Source organism: Notolepis coatsorum (genome assembly GCF_963971535.1).
Source record: "Notolepis coatsorum genome assembly, chromosome: 14".
In the NCBI taxonomy this organism is placed as follows: Eukaryota; Metazoa; Chordata; class Actinopteri; order Aulopiformes; family Paralepididae; genus Notolepis; species Notolepis coatsorum.
This window is the reverse complement of record NC_140178.1, coordinates 47239684-47262549: the sequence shown is the minus strand read 5'-3', so window position 1 is coordinate 47262549 and position 22866 is coordinate 47239684. Positions and strand designations below refer to the sequence as shown.

At 44.0% G+C, this 22866-nt stretch overlaps 1 protein-coding gene across 1 annotated transcript in view; it reads right to left on the bottom strand.

Moving 5' to 3' along the window:
* Positions 1-2683: 2683 nt before the first annotated feature.
* rad23aa (RAD23 homolog A, nucleotide excision repair protein a) overlaps positions 2684-22866 on the bottom strand; it is a 41368-nt gene continuing 21185 nt past the window's right edge. The window contains exons 6-9 of the mRNA XM_084328885.1: positions 4592-4679; positions 4082-4212; positions 3531-3692; positions 2684-2962 (exon numbers count right to left, since the gene is read on the bottom strand). Coding sequence (XP_084185011.1) covers positions 2849-2962; positions 3531-3692; positions 4082-4212; positions 4592-4679 — 495 coding nt within the window. The 3' untranslated portion in view covers positions 2684-2848. The remainder of the gene's footprint in view (positions 2963-3530; positions 3693-4081; positions 4213-4591; positions 4680-22866) is intronic.

The window sequence follows — 22866 nt, the reverse complement described above, 5'->3', positions numbered from 1 at the left end:
CTCTGCCAAACCTTGTGGGCGTGCATCAGTCACAAAAGGGGCTAGATTACTCCTAGTTCCCACAGCAATGGAATAAAACATTTGCCACAAAATGAGCTGCTGTGCCAGCTACTAAATGTTAGTTAACACATTAATTGCGCCCGCCATGCGAATATCACCAAAATCGATATTTATTTTATTCGCTATATCTATTCATAATTCATAGCTGCAGCCTCTGACCCTTCAGACCCTGTCTGAGCTGGCAGACAGTCAACAACGCCCTCTACGGTCTTGCAGAGCTATTACATTCCATTGGAAATGGGCTGGTGTGTTTTATGAGCCGATCTAGCTAGTGCAGCTAGTGTTCATTAAATTTGGTATTTGATTACAACAGTAGCTAGGGTGCAATATTTGAAAGCTGACATTAGGTCTATTTTTGGTAGCTAATGTTAGCACTAATGCTAGCTAACAGCAAACAAGGATGTGTTAAAAAGATACATTGCATTGTAGGGTAGATTTGGGGACAGGCATATTTAATACAGTAATATTGGAATGATAGACAGACTGGTTGTTTAAGCCCGTCTGTGATACTTTTTGATCATATAAACTGTAAACATGGGGTATATATTCACACATTCTTGAAGACTGATCTGTAAATGGAAAATAAGCTTTGTGGAACTTTCTTAATTGATCATAATGCAGAATATAGATCTAGTTTACTCCAAATGTTTAAAAACATTATCAATGTAAACAAGCCACAAAATACAGTAAACACAAGTAAAAATTCACATTTAACCATCGTCTAGTGTTAGTCCCTGTATCAAGTGCTCAGTTAATTAACTAAAGGAAAACATGTCTCCATTTATATTTTTGGTGGTGGGCTGCCCATTTGTTTGTTTGGATCACTGATTGGGCCTTTAATTGTTAGATAAAAGATTGAAAATGTCTTGAAAATATGTGTAAATGGCTTATATGGCACCATGCAGTACCTCCCCTGCAGATTATTAGGCCAACACTTTCACACCTTCAAAGAATATGCAAATACAAATAATTTTGTTGAAGTTTTGACTCACGGGATTCCTCCAGAGGCAAGCATTCAGTCAAATCAGTAGCAAACTAAAAGACATTAGGTGAAGTGTGCGTGTTGCCTCGAGTAAATGGGTGTGGTGACTAAAAAACCTAAATGGTATGCAGCTCGAGCTTTCCAGCGTGTGCATGGCTTTGGGGAAACACGCTGTGGCCCTTATAGCATGGTTCCCACGCTCATTTCCCTATCCAATTCCCAAACCTTTCCATAACTTCGTACCAAATTTCCATGACTATCTCTGTAGCGTAATAGATGAAGAACCTTTACATGGACTGTGGCGACATTGTACACTCGTCATGGCAGCTTTATTGTGGCTAGGTGAGCCTTTGAACGTCTCCTTCAGCTCATATCAGTGTCATCAAGTCCAGACTCAAGCTGTTCTGCGCAAGAGCCTGACCACACCGCATCTTGTCGGTTCTGCTATAGGCACGCTTGCCGGTTCTGCTATAGGGTTAGGGTTAGTGCCGTTGGTGCTAAGCGTGCCGCCTGTGCAGAAAACCAGAGTCTGGACTTAATAACTCTTGAGCTTAAGGTGACTTTCAAAGGCCATTTCTAAATCACACTTTGAAGTGCCTGCTTGTTTGCATGTTCCAGTCTTCTGTGTGCCCACGGAAGACACCATCATGTTGGAATGGGTTTTGGACCAATCGTTTCATGTTGCACGGCATTCAGAGCGTAAAGAGGGGGAGCCATGTTTGGGATGAGTGATGCACGGTAAAAGATGAAAAAATAACAAGTCTGTGGAGCTTCCGCCAAGTGGCCCCTCTGACCTCTTTTCACCTTCCAACTCCTCCACTTCATGACTTTTCCAAAAAATTATGGCCAATCCATAATTTACCAAAACAGTTCCAGGCCTGGACCACAAATTTACTAATTCCATAACTTTTCCAGGATTGTCATGACCGTGGGGAACCAGGCTATAAACTGCAGCACAGAACAGAGGAGGGAGGGACTTGTGTACATAATAGAATAGACCACAACCATATTCTTCTTTATCAACAGTTTAGTTGCCATCTCTTTGCTATTGGCCTTCCCAATACACCCCAGCCATGTCATCTCACACACACAAAAAGCATAGTTCGGCCAAGTCCATCTCTGGTCATTTCATTCTTGGACGAACATATATGATACTTACAGAGGCAGACGGACGTACACACACTCTGTTACACACCGAGAACATTGTAGAAGTGCATTGAATAGAATGTGCTTCCCTAACATCCAGCTACAGCATAAACAAGCTTAGATATGCATATCAATTACTTTTAACTGTATCGCATCCACCTGCATAGGCGCACAGACGGAGGCATGAACACACGCATACGCTCCCACACGCACACATTCTCACTGCAAACCCTTCTGTCCCTCCCCCCTCCCGTGTTCCCCAGGCGCATCTCAAATCTCATAGATCTCCCCTAAACAAATCCCACACATTCCATTGGAATTCAAGTGGATTTCATTAATCCTTCTCCCAATCACCCCTCATTCTCAAAATAACCCACACATCAAACCCCCAAGTCTGACCTTCTTGCACACAACATATACTTTTGTGTACTGTAGCAGTAACCCACCCACCCACCCGCCTGCCTGCCCAAGCCCCAAACCCACCCCGTCTCCCCTACCCATCCCTGCCCCAGCTCGCTCTCCCCTCCCCCTCCCGTTGGGCTGAGCCGAGGCAGGCAGCTGTACAGTGGGGGGTGCAGTCCTTGTGCTGAGCTGAAGAGGGAGTGGGAAAGGGAGGAGGAGGAGGAGGAAAAAGAAGAAGAGAACGGCCATCTCTGCTTCTCATTCGTCATCCAAGCCCTGGTTGAGGAGAAAGTTGGCTGCCAGGTTCTCGTTTTTCTCGCAGGCAAAGTAGGCCTGGATCACCAGCGCCTCTGGGAAACCCAGCGCTTTTAACTGTTCAAAAGGAAGAAATGGATGGAGAGAAGAAGAGAGAGAGGGGGGGGGGAATCACAGTCATGATTTTATACTGAGACATCAGTTTGAAAATATCTAAAATCTGATTGTTCATAAGGGGTCACCTTGCCATTTCTTCCATATTTGATACGTTTACTTTTATTTAAGAGTCTGAATTCCAAAGCTATATTATTAATATTTACCAGATGGCCATTTTGTAGTGTCACTTTGTATGCTTGTGGAAATATTTGGGAATTACAATATTGTTCTCCTCAATTTTCATAAGGTGCAAGGAAGGATCTAGCAAACAGTAGTGAGACGTTTTGTGTTACAATATGCATGTTTAGTAGCAGTGGGGATCTCACAATTAGATCTTTTTATTTTTTTAAGGACAAATATGTACTAAAAAAATACAGAATAAAGGAAAAATAAAGCAAATATCAGAAAATATTGGTTATTAGCCAAAATGTTCATATGAGTGCACGCACCCCTAACTAAGACTCAACAACGTTAGTCTACTAATCAAATGAGAAGGGGCTTGAAGGGGAAGCCCTGCCCCTCTCCTCACCCTCTCGATGGCCTCCTTCTCCTGAGGTGTGACCTGGATGTAATTGACAGGCGCGCCCTCCTCCCCCGCTGCCCCCAGCTCGCCCACCTCTGGTCCCTCTCCCCCTTCACCCACTGGTTCATTCAGCATCTGGATGAACAGCTCCTGGTACTGGCTGATTTGCTAGGGTAGGGGGGGGGGGGGGGCACATGGGAGAGAGTCAGAAAGTCAACTTTATTTAAAATGTGCTTCGTAAGACAGTATGCAACAATGGCAACAACGACAGACAAGACAACTACAATAACAAGAATATATATATATATATATATATATATATATATATATATATATATATATATATATAACAGGGTTTCTGTCATCCTGTAATTGCGTTTATTGTGAGAAGACATATCACTAGACTATATTGATATTATATATCATGAGAATACATATCACAAGACTATACTGTATTGATATTCTATCATCAGAAGACATATCACTATACTATATTGATATTATATCATTGTGTATATCACTATACGATACCATATTGACAGCGGTCGGTGTGTTACCTGTAGGAGCTGTGGGTTCTCTCGGCCCAGCTGCTGAAGGAGAGCGGGCAGCAGTGCCGGGTTCTGCTGTATAGCCTGTCTCATGTTGAGGAACTGAGGCTGGGTCCGCAGGAACTCCAGGGGGTTCTCCCCTGGTGACCCAGAAATAAACAACATCATAATAGGTTAGAGATATGGAATGCATTCCGATTAGTAATTAGATACAGGTGAGAACACACACACACACTCTTAATACATGGCTGGTATATTTATGCTGAAACCACTTAGATATTAAATCAATGTCCAGAGGGAAATGTGACGGTGTCATGCTAAGCTACATGTGACGGTGTCATGCTAAGCAACATGTGATGGTGTCATGCTAAGCTACATGTGACAGTGTCATGCTAAGCTACATGTGACAGTGTCATGCTAAGCTACATGTGACGGTGTCATGCTAAGCTACATGTGCCGGTGTCATGCTAAGCTACATGTGCCGGTGTCATGCTAAGCTACATGTGTTGCCTGTTTCACCTTCTGCTAGAGGTGGAGCATCTGTGCGTCCAGAAGCAGGAGTCTGGACCGGAGGATTAGTCTCTTGGACCGGACTGCTGGGGATGCCCTGCAAACACAACAGCACCACACACACAGTCACACATGCAACACCAGTGTTTTATTTTCTCTAGGAGTCTTGGCAACAGTGAAACAAGTTTATTAGGGTACTTTATTTTTTTATATATATATAATTTATTTATTGGCATTCAAATAAAATGTAGGTACAGTATGTGGTTATACAGTCACTCAGTGAGGGAGAGAAGACAAGCATGAGCTCACAAAACACCATCCAGAAACACCTGACGGCACACTGACCACAGACCAACCCAACGCTGTCACAATGTCGCAGCATCGACCAAACACCCGACACAGCATGCCAAGATAGCAGATGCCAACTGACACACACCAAGCGGCATCGGCGAAGACACTGCCACAAAGCCTGACAGATATATTGTTAGAATCTCATGCTACCTTTTCTAATGTTTAAGTCATCCGTCAGGCCTTATGACACTGCCACACCAGACACCACTCAGTGCATGCCAGCAGACATCAGCCGCCACGACACATCACGTCAGCATATGACACTAGTCTACGACAGTCTACTGCCAAGCAAAACACCTCCCATCATCCCACACATAAGGCTATCAATTTAAACATCCCTCTATCCTGAATCAACATAAACATTAAAGAGAAAACAGATAATAATAATGAACAAAGGAAATAATATATGAAAGGAAAGGAGGGCAGTAAGAAAACAACCATAAACAATACCACATCCCCACCCACAAAAAAAAAGTGGAAAAATATGAATTTTAATAACTGAAATAAGAGAATGGAATTCCACCTTTGCAGATCTGTTTCTACCTCCCTAAGCACTTTATCATTATTTTATACTGTGCTTGCAACCGAGGGATGGATTGAAACTAGGGCTGGGCGATAAAACGATAATTATCGTGATATATTTTAATAATCGATAATAAAAATAATATCGATCATTAATTATTATTATTTTATTTGTATTGTGACCTGCAACAGGGCAGCTTTAAAACCAGAGACAGTGGACAGACTTGTCTTTCTTGCCTGCAACTTAAAGTAATGGCTTTGCTTGTCCAAATGACAATACTGACCAAAATCCAAATTGAGATTTATTTTTCTCTTGTCCGTTTATTTAGTTTGCTTTCTAATTTAAAATACAATTTGAAACAATCTCTACACAGTAGGCTATGTGTGCTAGCAGAGCTAGTCTCCAGTCGCGAGTCACGTGGTTTGGTTTGTCCACCAAAAGATAGAAAAGAAAAGAAAGCCAACTGTTCAACTCCCCTTTCGCTTTCAAACCAGCTGCAGCCTGAGAACTAGAGTGTGAGGGGCTGTAACACTAAAGATGGCGTCAACGACAAATAATTGAAGAACGCCCAGCCCTAATTGAAAGTGAAACACCTAGATATTTAAGATTCTGGACCACTGGGATGTCAGGGTAGCTAGCTGTGTAGCAGAGGCATTCAGTGGCAATAAGGTGGGAAAGAAACTGAGGGACATTCTGAATAAAGAAGAGTATATCATCTACTAGGGCTGCACGATTTTGGGAAATAATCTAATTGCGATTATTCTGACAGATATTGCGATTGCGATTTGCGATGCGATTATAACATATTTAAAAAAAAAATTACAAGAAGAATGTTGCTGCTTTCTGTAGTCGGGTCCCAACTGCAAAATTACTGTATTACCCTGTATTATACACTTTTACTATCATGTAGACTATTCTGCTTTGTGTTTACATGTGATGTATTGTATACATGCACATTTATTATGTTCTTGTGTGATGTATCGCACATTTTATTGCTGTGTGATGTATTGCAAATGTTATTGCTGTCATCTTGGCCAGGTCTACCTTGCAAAGGAGATCTTGTATCTCAATGGGACTTCCTGGTTTAAAAAAAAAAAAAAAAAAAAAAAATGTTTTTATTTTTATTTTTTTTAATTGCAGGCTTGGCGATTTGATAATTGCATCATTCCAAATCGCGATTTCGATTAAAAAACGATTAATCGTGCAGCCCTATCATCTACATACAAAGATATGTGATGTTTGGTATTGTGAACAATAATAGGGTCATGATTGACCGACTGACCACAGGCTCGAGAGATGGGTGTGACGCAGCGGCTGAGTGCGGGCAGCGCACATGAAAACACACACGCCATATATGCTGCGGCGCACTGCATACACACACCAAACATTCCAAACATTTCCTCCAGTCAGCTTTCTTAGTATGTCCGAATGTCAGAATTCTCACAATCATCCATTCCTTTTCCGTTGTCATAGCAGAATGACAGCTTGGGAGTGTTACGTTCATTCATCCCATCACATACACATTGATTCACTCACATTGTCACAATGCATTCGCCTCTGCACCTCTCCGGCACTTCCTAGGCTGACGTGTTGGCCAAACAGAGGCGCACATTTCCGCCAGGTTAAATGCGAGGGGTTGGCACGAGACCAGGGTCACGTGAGCGACATTATTGTATCATTTGGTATTGTACTATTTAGTATTTACCTGATTATCTTTAATTAAAACAGTTGGAAAGTATGTGTGATATAGTGGGGGATATATATTTTGTATGTAGGAATTTGTTAATGTGTTTGTTATGTACATCCTGTTTGAAGCCTAGTGGGAGGGGCTATTGGAAACAAGAGAGCTGCTTTGCCCAGGGAAGTCAGTCTTGAGTTGGCTGAGTTACAGTGAAGGTAACGGGTAGGGATGCCCCGATCACGTTTTTTGCCACCGATACCGATCACCAATCGTCGTGAGCCATATCGGCCGATACCGATCCGATACCGATCGTTTTTGATTAAAAAGAAATTAAAAATTATTTTATATAAAAAGTTTTTTTTTTTTTTTTAATAAAATATATATATTATATAATTAGACTTGTACTTGTATTATCTGCGAGACATCGCCACCACGCAACAAGTCAAAATGCTCGCTATCTGCAAACAGCTCCACTGTCTGTGTGTACTCTAGTACAGTGTTTCTCAACTGGTGGGTCGCGACCCAAAAGTGGGTCGCGGGGCCATTTTGAGTGGGTCGCGGATGTGTGTGAAAAAAAAAAAAAAAAAATTAAATTTTTTTTTTTTTTTTTTTGCACTAGCTATCGTTGTGAAAGTGGCTTCTCAGCTCTGGTCCAGCTGAAGACAAAGCGGGGAAACAGATTGGACATTGAGCATGACCTCAGAGTTGCTTTGTCTACCATCACCCCAGACTTTGAGACAAACATCATCCCCAAACATCATCCCCAGTTATCCCATTAGTTCCCTGCATGTTAAGCTAAGAAGTCTGCTAAGAAGGATATATTATTTATTATTATTATTATTATTATTATTATTATTATTATTATTATTATTATTTTATTTCATTGTGTTTTTAGCCCTTAGTTGCACTTTTGTTGCAACCTCAGTTATCCCATTAGTTCCCCCCAAACGTAAGTCTGTTATGTTAAGCTAAGAAATCTGCTAAGAAGCATATTATTTATTATTATTTTATTTCATTGGGTTTTTAGCCCTAGTTGCACTTTTATTGCAATCCCAGTTATCCCATTAGTTCCCCCAAACTTAGGTCTGTTATGTTAAGCTAAGAAGTCTGCTAAGAAGCATAATTATTTATTATTATTATTTAATTTCATTGGGTTTTTAGCCCTAGTTGCACTTTTGTTGCAACCCCAGTTATCCCATTAGGGGCGACAGTGGCTCAGGAGGTAGAGCAGTCGTCTGGCAATCCGGAGGTTCCCGGTTCGATTCCTGCTCCTCCCAGGCAGCGTGTCGATGTGTCCTTGAGCAAGACACTTAACCCCTAATTGCTCCCGATGAGCAGGTTGGCACCTTGCATGGTTGCCTCCGCCATCGGTGTGTGAATGGGTAAAATGTGAGTAACAAATTGTAAAGCGCTTTGGATAAAAGCGCTATATAAAAAAGCAGCCATTTACCATTAGTTCTCCCAAACTTAGGTCTGTTATGATAAGCTAAGAAATCTGCTAAGAAGCATATATTATTTATTATTCTTTTATTTCATTGGGTTTTTAGCAATAGTTGCACTTTTGTTGAACTTTTTTGTGTTTATTTCATGTTTTGAAAGATTGCGTATTACTGCAATTTTTTTTTTTTTACATAAATCATAGTGGTTCAAAATGTTGGGTCGCGACTTAATGACTAAGGAAAATGTTGGGTCCCGAGGCTAGACCAGTTGAGAACCACTGCTCTAGTAGCCTCCAGCTCCAAAAAGGATTCTCCGGCGCTGCAGCGGGACCCTATTGGTAACGTTATGCTTTGGTCATTTCACATTCAGCAAGCCCTCAGCTCGAATACGCATTCAATCAATGTTATAAGACATTGATATCAGGAGCCATCTGTAGCTACTGCTAGCCGGCTAGATGACGTTAAGACAACTATTTAGTTCAATCGGACATTTCGTTTTGAACTGTGAACTAACGTCAGCTAACGCAAGCTAACGCAAGCTAACGGAGATATCAACATGGACTACTAGACTTCCTGGGGCATTTGTTGATATCCGGAGCTATCAGTAGCTAGCCGGCTAAATACCGTTAGACAATGCCTACTAAAAGTGAATAGTTGACTGGGTAATTTTGTTTAAACAGTAACGATAGCTAGGTAGCTAACGTTAGCTCAGGTCGAATGCACTATCTAGACTCAGCAGAGGAGGTCCGCCTCCTCTGTGTTTACAAACTCTACACGGGTACGGGCGGGGCTAGGGAGGAGGAGCAGTTTGCAGGTCCTGTGCGTCTGAGACAAGCGAGTGAGATATCCACTTGATCAGTTTCCGCGATCGGCGAATATGACTAATTATCGGAATTCCCCGATCGCATATTTATACTGATTAACGATGGCCGGTGGCCGATCGATCGGGGCATCCCTAGTAACGGGAATCCTTTTGAAAACGTGTTGGTATTGCTTGTAGTGGAAGTTGTAGTGTATTTGCATATTTAGACATTGTGTAGTGTTAAAGGCACCCCGGTGGCCTCTGTGGCATGACACTCTCCCGGGACCTGAAATGGGAGCTGAACACCATCGCTCTCAATAAAAAGGCCCGGAAGAGGATGTTCTTCCTACGTCAGCTAAGGAAGTTCAGGCTGCCGAGGACTATGATGGTCCAGTTTTACACCACCATCATCCAGTCCATCCTCACCCTCTCCATAATCACCTGGTTCCCTGCAGCCACGGTCAGGGACAAGGCCAAGCTGCAGCGGGTGATACGATCAGCGGAGAGGGTGATCGGCTGCCCCCTTCCCTCCAGCTAAATGAGGCCAAAACCGAGGTGCTCATCGTGGCCTCTGATGGCGTTGCATCTAGGGTGGCTGGTTGCCTTGGGCCCCTAGAAACTAATGTGAGCCCAACCTCAGGAACCTTGGGGTAAACTTTGATCAGGCCATGCACCTCGACACTCATATCAAGTCGGTGACCCGCACCTGTTTTTTCCATCTCAGGAATATTGCTAAGCTCAGGTCGATTGTTTCCCATTCTGACCTAGAGTTGATCATCCATGCCTTCGTTTCTTCTCGTCTAGACTACTGCAATTCGGTTCTCACCTGCCTCAATAAATCATCCATAGACCGCCTCCAGTTCATCCAAAATACTGCTGCAAGACTGCTAACCAGATCAAGCAGAAGGTGTCACATCACTCCAATCCTAGCCTCCTTGCACTGGCTTCCTATACATCTCAGAATTAATTTCAAGGTCCTGGTGCTCACTTTTAGAGCTTTGCATGGCCAGGCACCAGAATATTTAACCGACCTGCTGGAACCATATGTGCCCAGCAGGACCCTGATGACAGCTGACCAGGATCTGTTGGTCATTCCGCGCACCAGGATGATCACCAAAGGTGACAGAGCCTTTCAATCTGTAGCACCTAGACTCTGGAATGCCCTTCCTCATGGCCTAAGAGCTGTAGCGTCTGTTGACATTTTTTAAAATCAGCTAAAAACATTACTGTTTAAACAGGCCTTTGGGTAATGTTTGAGCTTCTCCTCCAGGTATAAAATATGTCTTTTGTTTTGTTTTGTTTCTCTGTGATGCATTGTGTTTTGTTCCGTCTCTTATCTCTTGAATGGTTCTTGCTTTTTATTTTTATTTTATTTAATTTCTGCTGTATGTAAAGCACGTTGTGAGTTGTCTCTGTGAAAAGTGCTATATAAATAAACTTTACTTACTTACTCCCTCCCTCGAGTCCCTACATTCCACCAGGGCCTTGAGGAGGGCGAGGAAGATTATGGCTGACCCCGCCCACCCGGGTCACAGCCTCTTCATCATGCTCCCCCATGGCAGGCGGCTACGGCTGCCCAAGACATTAAAGTCCCGCCATAGACTCAGCTTCTTCCCCTCAGCAGCTCGCCTGGTAAACGAGTCAGGTGTCCCCCAGCTCCCCCCCCCCCCTATATGGCGAGCTGCTAGGGCTGGACCTCTGGACTTGAACTGTGCTGCACTGTATCCATGTCCCCAACCACTACACTTTACTGTCTTATCGTTGTCTCACTGTTTCTGTCCTGTTTTGCACTTATTTATTTATTTATTATTATGTATTATTATGTTTATTCCTATTTGTGAAAAAATCATGCACTGTAATGTTGAATCACGTTCCATTTGTACATACAATATGGTGAATAAAGTAATCTGAAAGGTCCCCTATCTTACTATTTGGGCAATTTTACACAATTCCTGTGAGTCTATGGAACACATCTGTTTTGTATTATTATTATTTTTTTCTTTCTGTTTTTCTCAGATTCTCCCCATCCCAATTAGTCGTTGTGCCAATCCCCCCCCCCTCCCCGGCTGCTGTATGCATGTTCTTCTACGAGTCGGTACAAGGGCGTCCCGAGTCGATCGCACGCTTCCTCCGAGACGTGCGCCGACAGCCAGTGACGTCTTTTCACTTGGCAGCGAGGACTCTCATTGGTGAAGTGTAACGCGTGGGAGGGCACGCTATCTCCACCAAGTCCTGCCCCGCTTAGCAAGCGCCGAGACCTGACCTGTAGGCATCGCTGTCCACAACGCCAGATTCCCACCCGCCAGCTTCCCCACGCCCTAATACTGCCAATTGTATTAGTGTGAATGGCCAGCCAAGCTGGTGACAACGCCGAGAGCAGATTAAAATCACAAAGTGCTTTACAGGCAGTAAAAGGTTCATCATAGAATAACCACACGTTACATCACATACAAGATTGTAGAATACTTCAAAAACAAATTAATTAAAATACAATCACATACACACATGTTATACCACATACATGATCAATTAAAAGCCTCACTCTATAAAAAGGTTTTTAGACCTTGTTTAAAAGACTCCACACTAAGGGTGCTTTCACATATAGTTTTGGTGGACTCGGTGCGGTTCTGGTGGTGAAGTTGCAACATTGTTGCATTCATCATTTGGTTCGTCTGCATTCACACAGCAATTTGTCAGGCGCACCAAACTATCTGAACAATGTCACGCGGTCGAAGAGGGCGCTCGTCTATTGGACAATAGAGAGTGGAAATATGTGTGTGTGGCTGCGAGCCTGTGTGCGCGAGCGTGCGTGTGTCTGTGTGTGTGGACTGATAGATAGTGTTGTTTTGCAGTGAACGCGGTAATAATAATAATAATAAGCACTTCCTATATTTGGTCCACGTTTGGTCCGATGAAGCGAACCGAGACCTATGTTTTTGGTCGGACCAGAGTTCGGGTGTTTGGTCGACGCGCATTCACACAAACCCCAAAAAGCGGACTATCGAATTCTGGTCCGATAGTCCGGACCAAACAGCCCCTGTGTGAAAGCGACCTAACAGCAGACCTGATTTCATAAGGTAGCTGATTCCATAGCTTGGGTGCTACACGACTGAAAAAGCCCGGTCACCCTTGGTTTTTAGTTTGGTCCGGGGGGGCGAAGAGCGCTCCTTGGTCGGAGGAGCGGAGAGCCCTATTAGGGCAGTAAGGGGTTATAAGCTCAGCAATGTAGCTTGGGGCTTCACCCTTTAAAGCCTTGTAGGTGGTGAGCACAATTTTAAAATCAATCCTGTATTAAATTCTCTCTCTCTCTGATTAAACAACCTTCGCCCAGCCCCCCCCCACCCTGCTCTCCACACATCACAGCCTGCATGTAGCATGGCCTAATCCCACTAATCTAGCCAATTTATCCATCCCTACTGTACCTCTTGATCCCTAAACCTTAGCAGACACCAGCAGAGAGAGTCTCTCTCTCTCTCTCTCTCTCTCTCTGCCATATAACCCAGGACGTTATACGAACAACATTAAAATCTTTTCTCATGTCAAGAATGATTGTTATAGATGCCAAATAATTCACCTTTACAAAAAAAAACATCATGTAATGAGGGATGGCGGACCTCTAAAGTTGACCTAAGTTACCGGGAATACCAATTCACTATCTCCTCCAATTTAAGAGAGAATTAAAATGTTTTGGTTGTTTTGTAGGGATATCATCATCATGTAACATAATACCATAGTTCTCCCGAGTTATCTCAAGAGAATTCAAATTTAGCTGAATCTGAAGGAAAAATACGGGTAGAGGGATATGAGTCAACATAGTTCATGGCCTTCAATTGATAACAAACAAAAAAGGCTTAATTTTCATGGCAGATGCATGATATGTTTTGGGCATGATCTTGGCACCCCAATGAACAACCAAAATTAGTTTCGTCTTTTGTGGCCAATTATTTTGGGAGATAATTACGATTCACATATTGATCCCAGGTTACCGCGAATACCTATCCTCACAATTCCAGATAAACACTTAAATCTCCTATTTTACTAAAGATTGGTGAGATTTTATTTTTGGAAATCATAACAGCAATAATAAGGGTTAGGTGTAAACCAGAATTACTAGAATGTGTTGTGTTTTGTTTGTTAAAATGAGCAAAAACAAGGAAAGGGTATTCCCAGTAACTTAACAAACAAGTGCAAAAAATACAATTCTAGAACAATCTTCAAGAAAGTGGAAAGGAACCCAACATTTTCAATTGTCTGCACACAATCGTTGTTTTGTTATTCCAAGATGGCATTTGAACAGAATTTTGAAAAAAAAACAGGTATTCCTGGTCACCCGAGTTAGGGTTCACCATGCCCCTAGTGCAGGGCTATTCAACTGGCGGCCCGCGGGCCATATCCAGCCCGCGGGATGATTCTGACCGGCCCGCCAAAGATTACATGATAATAATAAAAAAAAAATATATATATATATATATATATATTTTTTTTTTAAATAACTTTTTTTTTTTTTTTACTTTTTTCTTTTCATGTCAACGTTCACACGCACAATTGAGCCAAAAGTCACTCAACTAATGACAGATTTCATTGATAAATTGATGGAAAACTTTGCAAGTCGATTTGATGAATTTGACATGTCCAGAGAATTGATGCATTTTGTGAGCAACCCATTTGCCAATGTAGCTGCTATTTCCACAAAAGGACAAGAGTTCCTTGCATCACTTCACATTAATGAAGGTCTCCTGCAACTTGAAATAATTGAGCAAGCATCATCTGCTCTGAAGCAGGCACTTGAGAATGAATCCACCACAACATTTTGGATAAAGTGTATTCATGTCAACACATTCCCCAAAATAAAAACGCTGGCAATATCTGTGCTAACAATGTTTGGCTCAACATACACCTGTGAATCCAGTTTCTCTCACATGAATGCCATTAAAACAAGCAACCGTGCCTCCTTGACAAATGAGCATTTGCATCACTGTTTGAGGGTAGCCCTCACTTCCTATGAACCCTCTTTCTCTGCCATTGCCCAGTCAAAGAAGTGCAATCTCTCTCATTAGATGTGTGTATGTAGGCTAGGCCTGTCTGCCCCCCACGCCTGTACGTTAATGCCAAGCAAGCAGTGCAAAAATGCTTCCGCATTCGTCACCGCACGCTAGTGCGGTAAAGCGCCCTTCTTTTCAGACAAATGCTACCGTGCGTGCACCGGCGGCGGCGTGCTCGCTCAGGTGCGTGCGTGCGCCGGCGTGCTCGCGCGAGGTGCCCGCGCATGCGACACGAGCGGAGCTCAATATATATAAGTCACCGCCCCTTATTCAGTATCTAGCAAATAGCTCAATTGGCAAGGACACATGGCTGTGGATCCTATGGCTTGTTTGCTGGCGAGTTCGAATCCCATCGAAAATATTTTTTAACGTGATTTTTTTTTAACGTGTATTCTTTCGCCGATTAAGGTTAGGCATTGTTTCGGAGTTGGTTAAGGTTAGAACGGTTAAGTTTAGGCGCTGTTAAGGAGCTGGTTAAGGTTAGAGTTTGTCAAAGAGAATGGCAATATAATTTCTAAGGTTAAGGTTAAGGTTAGGCATTGTTTCGGAGTTGGTTAAGGTTAGAACGGTTAAGTTTAGGCGTTGTTAAGGAGCTGGTTAAGGTTAGAGTTTGTCAAAGAGAATGGCAATAGACAGCCTATTTCCGCGCGACCTGGGCGCTGGGCGGCGGAAAATGAAAGGCGCATTACTGCATGCCACTACGGCAAATTTTTGCACTGCTTGCTTGGCATAAAGCTACACGCGCCCCCCACCCCCCCCCCCTGATGTTTGAGAGTTAAGAGTGGACAATAAGTGCTAATAAGATGCTGTGATTTGCTGTTGTTGCACAGACATGAAGCACTTTTTCATAAGCTCAGCTGCACTATAAATGTGTTTTTTTGTTCAAGTGTTGATGTTAGAATGTTCAGATGCACATCATGCACATCATGCACTTGTTTTTTATTTTATTTTTATATTGAAATGTTGAAGAGGAGATGTTGCAGTTGTTGCACAGTCATAAATGAAGCACTTTTTGCAGGAGATGTTGCAGATGTGGCACATAAATGAAGCACTTTTTTTGAAAAGTATACTACTTTTGCAATGTAGTTAAATAAAAGTTGTGAAAATGTGGTTGTGTGTTGTGTCAAGTGTACATATATTCATAGCACGGTGAGAGAAAATGGTGGTTTTTCAATGTATGTGATGTATAGATTGGGGAAAGATGGTAGCATCTAACGGTGCCAGGTCAGAGAGGGCAGAAATGTGTTTGGCTTAGCAGAGGTTGGTTCAGAGCGAGGGAACACCACACTGAGCAGGGTGTTTTGTTTTGCTGAAGACATAACACTGGTAGCGAGAGCGAGGGAGAGGGGTTCATCTTAATGAAACAGTAGAAAACTGCATTTTAATGTGTGAAAGGTTAGCAGTTGTCATGACAACGCGGCACCTGACAACCAGAAAGGGGTGGGCTATCATAGTTATGATGAAGATCCTATAAAGCCGACAGTGGTTCCGGGTAGGGCAGACTAAAATCTGACTGAGACTAGGAGGGAAGGAACCAGGAGAGACTCTTCCTCCTCCACCACGGAGGGGGGGGGGGGGGGAGGGAGAATGCCACATCATCATTACAGTAGCTTCGGCTAACGCGAGGAGGGTTAGGCTAACGAACAGGCCTGAACACTATTGGACTGAATCACAAAAGGACGATCTGAACACACCGAAAGATCATTAGAATAGACTCTTCAAGGACGATACAATTTGATAACATCTGATAACATCTGATTATGAGGTTCTGTTTATAGCAATAAAACAACGCTTCTCCTCATAAGGTATTTCACGGTGTCGGAGTGTCGAATTCTTACGCAAGTGGAGAATTATTATGGTTTATGGATTGCACTAACGGGGGGAGATAAGGATCTTATCTACCAGTATCGGAGACGTCAGGACCATTAAAAGTACACAACGCAGAGGAATTGGATGGAGGGCCAAACAGACGAAGACGTGATACTGGCCAGTTTGATCAGAATCTTACAGTTGGTGCCGTGACCCGGATTTGCAAGAGATTAAAACAACGGGAACAGTTGGTTGTTGATGACAGCCGGATTTGCAAGAGATAAGAACAACGGATAAAGACTTTTTCAATAATGGGGCGACAGTGGACAACAGTCATCAATGTGTGGGAGAATCATGATCGAAGCAAGGCCGGCCAGCCCTGGGAGAGAGCGTTGAGTCGAGCGGTCATGAGGCGAACCAGCGCTGTAGGGGAAACAGCGCTCCGATCAAAAATGTGAGTTCACTGTGCACACGGTTGTTTTGATCTTTTAAGCCAAATAAAAACGAACAGATAGTGAATCCGTAAACGTAAACATTTCTAGTTCGACAGAGAGAATGCCAGCTGTAATAATATGAGCAGAGAGCCATGGTGAAAATCGAGGGTGTTATCTACAGAGAATGAAAAGCAAACGAGGCAGGCTGCACAGTTTTGGTTTAAGGAGGGTAAATGCGAGATGAGGAAATGGGGGGGGGGGGGCGCTTGAATCAGATCGAAAAATTGTTGATGGCGGGACTGTTTTCATAACAGAAGGAAAGTCGAAAGGAGATTGTACCAGTGTGTATTATGTCCGATCAGGCAAGAGTATTAGTCTGAGAAAGCGTCCCCTGATAATGGATAGGAAAGAGAGGAAAAACAGCTGTGTTTTCAGGCCTTGGAAGGAAGGGCAGCGGCCGTTTGTTGAGAGAGTAGCCATTTGCACCGAGTCAAAATGGCCGCAGAGCCACGAGTAGGCCTGCCGCGATAAGCAATAAATCGATTAATTGCCGCGATAATTAAAATTAATGCAATGATTTTGACGGGCGCGATTAATTGCTATTTGCGCGTTTGTTTTAATGAGGCGGAACCAGTGCCCCTTGTCAGTCACTGTCCGTGTTGGGAGGCGGGCCGCTGGCTTTACTACAGAGCACAGCAGCTCCGTGGGGCAACGCCACATAGCTTAACTACATTTCTCAATAGTGTTGCTCCTGCTCAGTTTTTACGTTTGGCGCCTCCCACTGAGACGTCTGAGCGCCGTGTGACGGGCTATCAAATAGTCATGTGAAAACCGAAAATCATGATCCAATTCTTTAGCGGAGTTCTCACTCGCTGTCTCAGCCGACATGAAGCGTGCACCGCGCACTGCTGCTGCTACCCCCTCCCCACCTGTTTCTGTTTCTGTAACTATGTAACGTTAGTTAGCACTGCTGCTGCTGCTAATGCCTGCATGTAAACAGAGGCTATTGCCTCACCGTGACGTTAGTCTAGTCAGTGTGGGACCTTCGTGAGATAACGTTAGCTACCGTTACAAAATGACCCAGTCAACTATTCACTTAGTTTAATACACGAGGCATTGTGTAACGTTATCCAGCCGGCTAGCTACGGATAGCTCCCGACATCAACAAATCCTCCAGCAATAGTCCAGTGCATAATACCTCCGTTGGCTAGGTAACTAGTCACTACGAAATGTCGCAGTAAACTAAATAGTTCACTGAGGCGTTGTCCCAACGCCATCCAGCAGTAGCTACAGATAGCTCTTGGCATCAATATCCTACAACAACAACAACAACAACATGCGTATTCGAGTCCCTGGTTTACATCGCATGAGTGAGGGCTGCTGACTAGGGTCCAGGTGCAGCGCCGGGGAAAAGTCTAAAACACCGGAAAAGACGGAGCGGTGGGCTTCAAAATAAAAGTTTGGGGAAATAAATGTCTAAAAAAAAAATTCTCTAACCGGTCGCAATAATATCGCTTATCGCGATATTTTCGGGGGCAATTAATCGCCCAGCAAAATGTGTTATCGTGGCAGGCCTAGCCACGAGGGGTTTAGAATCAGGAAGTGACACGTCACCTACAATCCTCTAGACTGAGTTTTGGCCGCCATCTAGGGGGGCAGTGGGATAATACAGGCAAATGGAGGAGTAGGTCGCCACCTAGTGGCGGAGGGGGGGGGGGGGTAGTGCTGGAGAGTTTCCATTACCCATAGGGGAATATTTAGAGTTTAAGTTAATTAAGGAGTTTAATTTTTTCAAGATTACCAACTGCTTGTGTGTATACACGGTGGTGTATGTAGAACTTTGTAAAGGAACTCAAAGTAGGGTATAGAGCGACGGTGACAGCTCCAGGGCGACGTAGACAGCCCCGTAGGGTATAGAGCGACGGTGACAGCTCCAGGGCGACGGTAGACAGCCCCGTAGGGTATAGAGCGACGGTGACAGCTCCAGGGCGACGGTAGACAGCCCCGTAGGGTATAGAGCGACGGTGACAGCTCCAGGGCGACGGTAGACAGCCCCGTAGGGTATAGAGCGACGGACAGCTCTGTTGTATGTTAGATGATAGTACGAGTACATGTGAGTTAGGGGCAGGGAACCAACCTGCTCTGTTGTATGTTAGAGCGATGCTCGGTTGTGTGTTATTATCATAATAATAATATTGATATACAGGTTAATTGAATAGTTTATTATTGAATGGGTTAAATAAGAATTGCAGAGAGAGAGGAGATGCGGTTTATTAAATAAGTTTAATTATGAAATAAGAGGGAGTTCGATCTCCAGTGGGGCCTTCTCACACCTAATAAATAGGCAGAGTCTTGAGGGGACACGTCACCAGAAAGAACTGGCGCGCGCTGGGGGTCACCCGTGGGACAAACGTAGAGGGCCGAGTGGGTATCGTTTAGCTGCTGGTGTCACGCCGGAAGACAACAAAACAGGGAACAGCCCTGTAGGATTAGATATGGGTGTTGAGAAGGTGGGGGACTAATAGAGAACAAATAGCGCCATGGGCTGTAGGACACTCACACCATCCAACAGTCTGAAAGGGCGTGGCCATGGCAGGGGCTTGCAGAGGGAAAAAATATATAGAGAACGAGCTGCAGGCCCAAAGCCACGGTAGACTAATAGAAAACACAGGGTCGAGTGTACAGAAAAACTGCCGGCGTGGTGTTTCTGCTTTCAGAGTCTGGAGAGGGCCGACGGCGGTGGAGATGAGCCTCAACCAAGATGACCGACAGGGCGGAGATGACCGACGGGGCGGAGACGGCCGACGAGGCGGAGTCCAGCGGTCGCAGGCGGTGTTGCCCAGGGGAGAACGAGGCGGACATCGGAGGGGCCTTCCCGGCGGAGACGCTGTTTAGAGAGCGTTTTGAAACAACAGAGCACGGGCGGTGAATCATGGACAAGCAGGGACTTCCTTTCAGAGTCAATCAGGAGATCGAGAGACGAGACAACAGCGAGAAGTCCTGTGTTCATTGATTAGGAGTATGAGATATAAATGGAGGATTCATATATAAGATATATGTATAGAAGGATATATATATATATAGAAGGTAGATAAGAGGGAAAACAGTAGAACAACAGGATATAATTATTGGGAGCAGACAGGGGGGCTCCAATGGTTATGAGTCGTTGGATGTTGTTGGTTTTGGTGGTCGGTTTCGGTTCCCTTTGTGCACGAAGGAGGGCGCAAACAGACATCAGGCAGCAGGATCACTGGGTTGACCGTGGGCCGTCTTCGTTTCTTGTGCACAAGAGACGAGGTTGGTTTGCTTCAACCATAGGCTATTTTTGGCATAATTAATTAAAAAACCAAATAATGATTTATGATTCTGAAGGGGTGATAAGAATCAAGGGGGGATTGAGAGAAAATGGTGGTTTTTCAATGTATGTGATGTATAGATTGGGGAAAGATGGTAGCATCTTACGGTGCCAGGTCAGAGAGGGCAGAAATGTGTTTGGCTTAGCAGAGGTTGGTTCAGAGCGAGGGAACACCACACTGAGCAGGGTGTTTTGTTTTGCTGAAGACATAACACTGATAGCGAGAGCGAGGGAGAGGGGTTCATCTTAATGAAACAGTAGAAAACTGCATTTTAATGTGTGAAAGGTTAGCAGTTGTCATGACAACGCGGCACCTGACAACCAGAAAGGGGTGGGCTATCATAGTTATGATGAAGATCCTATAAAGCTGACAGTGGTTCCGGGTAGGGCAGACTCAAATCTGACTGAGACTAGGAGGGAAGGAACCAGGAGAGACTCTTCCTCCTCCACCACGGAGGGGGGGGGGGAAGGGAGAATGCCACATCATCATTACAGTAGCTTCGGCTAACGCGAGGAGGGTTAGGCTAACGAACAGGCCTGAACACTATTGGACTGAATCACAAAAGGACGATCTGAACACACCGAAAGATCATTAGAATAGACTCTTCAAGGACGATACAATTTGATAACATCTGATAACATCTGATTATGAGGTTCTGTTTATAGCAATAAAACAACGCTTCTCCTCATAAGGTATTTCACGGTGTCGGAGTGTCGAATTCTTACGCAAGTGGAGAATTATTATGGTTTATGGATTGCACTAACGGGGGGGAGATAAGGATCTTATCTACCAGTATCGGAGACGTCAGGACCATTAAAAGTACACAACGCAGAGGAATTGGATGGAGGGCCAAACAGACGAAGACGTGATACTGGCCAGTTTGATCAGAATCTTACAACGGGGAGGCGCCGTGGCAGTCCGGCCCCTGGCCCCTTGGGTTTCTGACAATGTGGCCCCCTGAACAATTTAGTTGAATAGCCCTGCCCTAGTGTGTGTGTGTGTACTGTATGCGTGTGTGGGTGGATGTACACTGTATGAGTTTGTACAATATTTGTGTGTACTGCATGTATGTGTGTGTACTGTATTTGTGTACAGTATGTGTGTACAGTATGCATGTGTGTACAGTATGTGTGTACAGTATGTGTGTGTACAGTATGTGTGTGTACAGTATGTGTGTACAGTATGTGTGTGTACAGTATGTGTGTACAGTATGTGTGTGTGCAGTATGTGTGTGTACAGTATGTGTGTGTGCAGTATGTGTGTACAGTATGTGTGTGTACAATCTGACAAGTCCATGATCTCCAATAAAGGGGTGATAGCATGCGGGTTAAGTGATCATTATATGATTTTCTGTACCCGCAAAAAGCTAAAACAGAAGGCCGGCTGTCACAAAACAGTCACATCTAGAGACCTCAAAACTTACTCTAGAGAGGCCTTTAACCTAGAACTGGGGAGCTTGGACTGGTCAGATGAACTCAGTGGTACACAGGTTGAAGAAACATGGCTTGGATTCAAAACCAAATTCACAGCAATACTCAACAACATGGCACCCATAAGAACCACCAGGGTAAAAAATCGCGCTGAGCCATGGATGCACACTGAAATACTGGCCGCTATGAAAACCAGAGACAAAAAATGCTCTGAACTTCATAAAAGTCAGACAAAGCTTTCCAAAAGCTCAAACAGTGAACTCCAAGCCCACGTGGTTGAACTAAAAACTCAAAGAAACAGACTAAGAAATGACGTAAACACCATGATCAGAACCGCAAAAAGAAATTTCATCAACGACAAAACTGAGGAAAACAAAAACAAACCCTGCGAACTTTGGAAATTACTCAATAATCAACTAGGCTGCAGTAAAAAACTTAAAACCAGATTCTCAAACATAAAGACGGACAACACGCTCATCACAGACAAGCTGGATGTAGCCAATTACTTAAACATCTTCTTCACAAACATAGCCACAACACTGGTAAACAAACTACCCTCCCACTCAGGGCATTATGGGGTAGAACACATAGTAGCATACTACAAAAACCTAGGGGTCCACAAAGACGACTTCAAACTTGAAATGGTAACAACCGATGAGGTACTCAAAAAATTGAGCGCCCTCCAACCTAACAAGGCCACTGGCCATGACAACATCCCCTCCAAATTCCTCAGAGACGCAGCAGCCGCCATCACCCCAGTCATCACACACATAATAAACCTCTCTATAAAACAGGGGCACGTCCCCAAGGACTTCAAAATTGCGAGAGTGACCCCTCTGCACAAAAAGGGCAGCAAATTAGACCCAGGCAACTACCGCCCTGTTTCTATTCTTACCTCCATCTCGAAAGTCATGGAGAAAATAGTCTACGAACAGGTCGAAAAGTACCTGGCGGAAAAAAATCTAATCTACGAATTCCAATCTGGCTTCAGAACGTCCCACTCCACTGACACATGCCTCCTCTATTTGAACGACCACATCAAACAAGAGGTGGACGCGGGCAAATACTGCGGCATGGTCATGCTGGACCTACAAAAGGCCTTCGACACTGTCAATCACTCCATTCTGATGGACAAGCTAAAAACAATTGGTTTTGATATTTTATCAGTGAGCTGGATGCAATCCTACCTGGAGGGGAGAGAAGAGATGGTAGAGGTAAACGGTACTCTATCCCCCCCCTCACAGTGAGCTGTGGTGTTCCACAAGGAAGCATACTAGTACCGCTACTCTTCCTAATTTATGCAAATTACATGTCGTCAGCCTGTGACTGCAACTTGTTCCTGTTTGCGGACGACTCAGCCCTGCTGGTCTCTGACAAGAACAAGTTGCAGGTTGAAAAAACCCTCAGCTCGGAACTA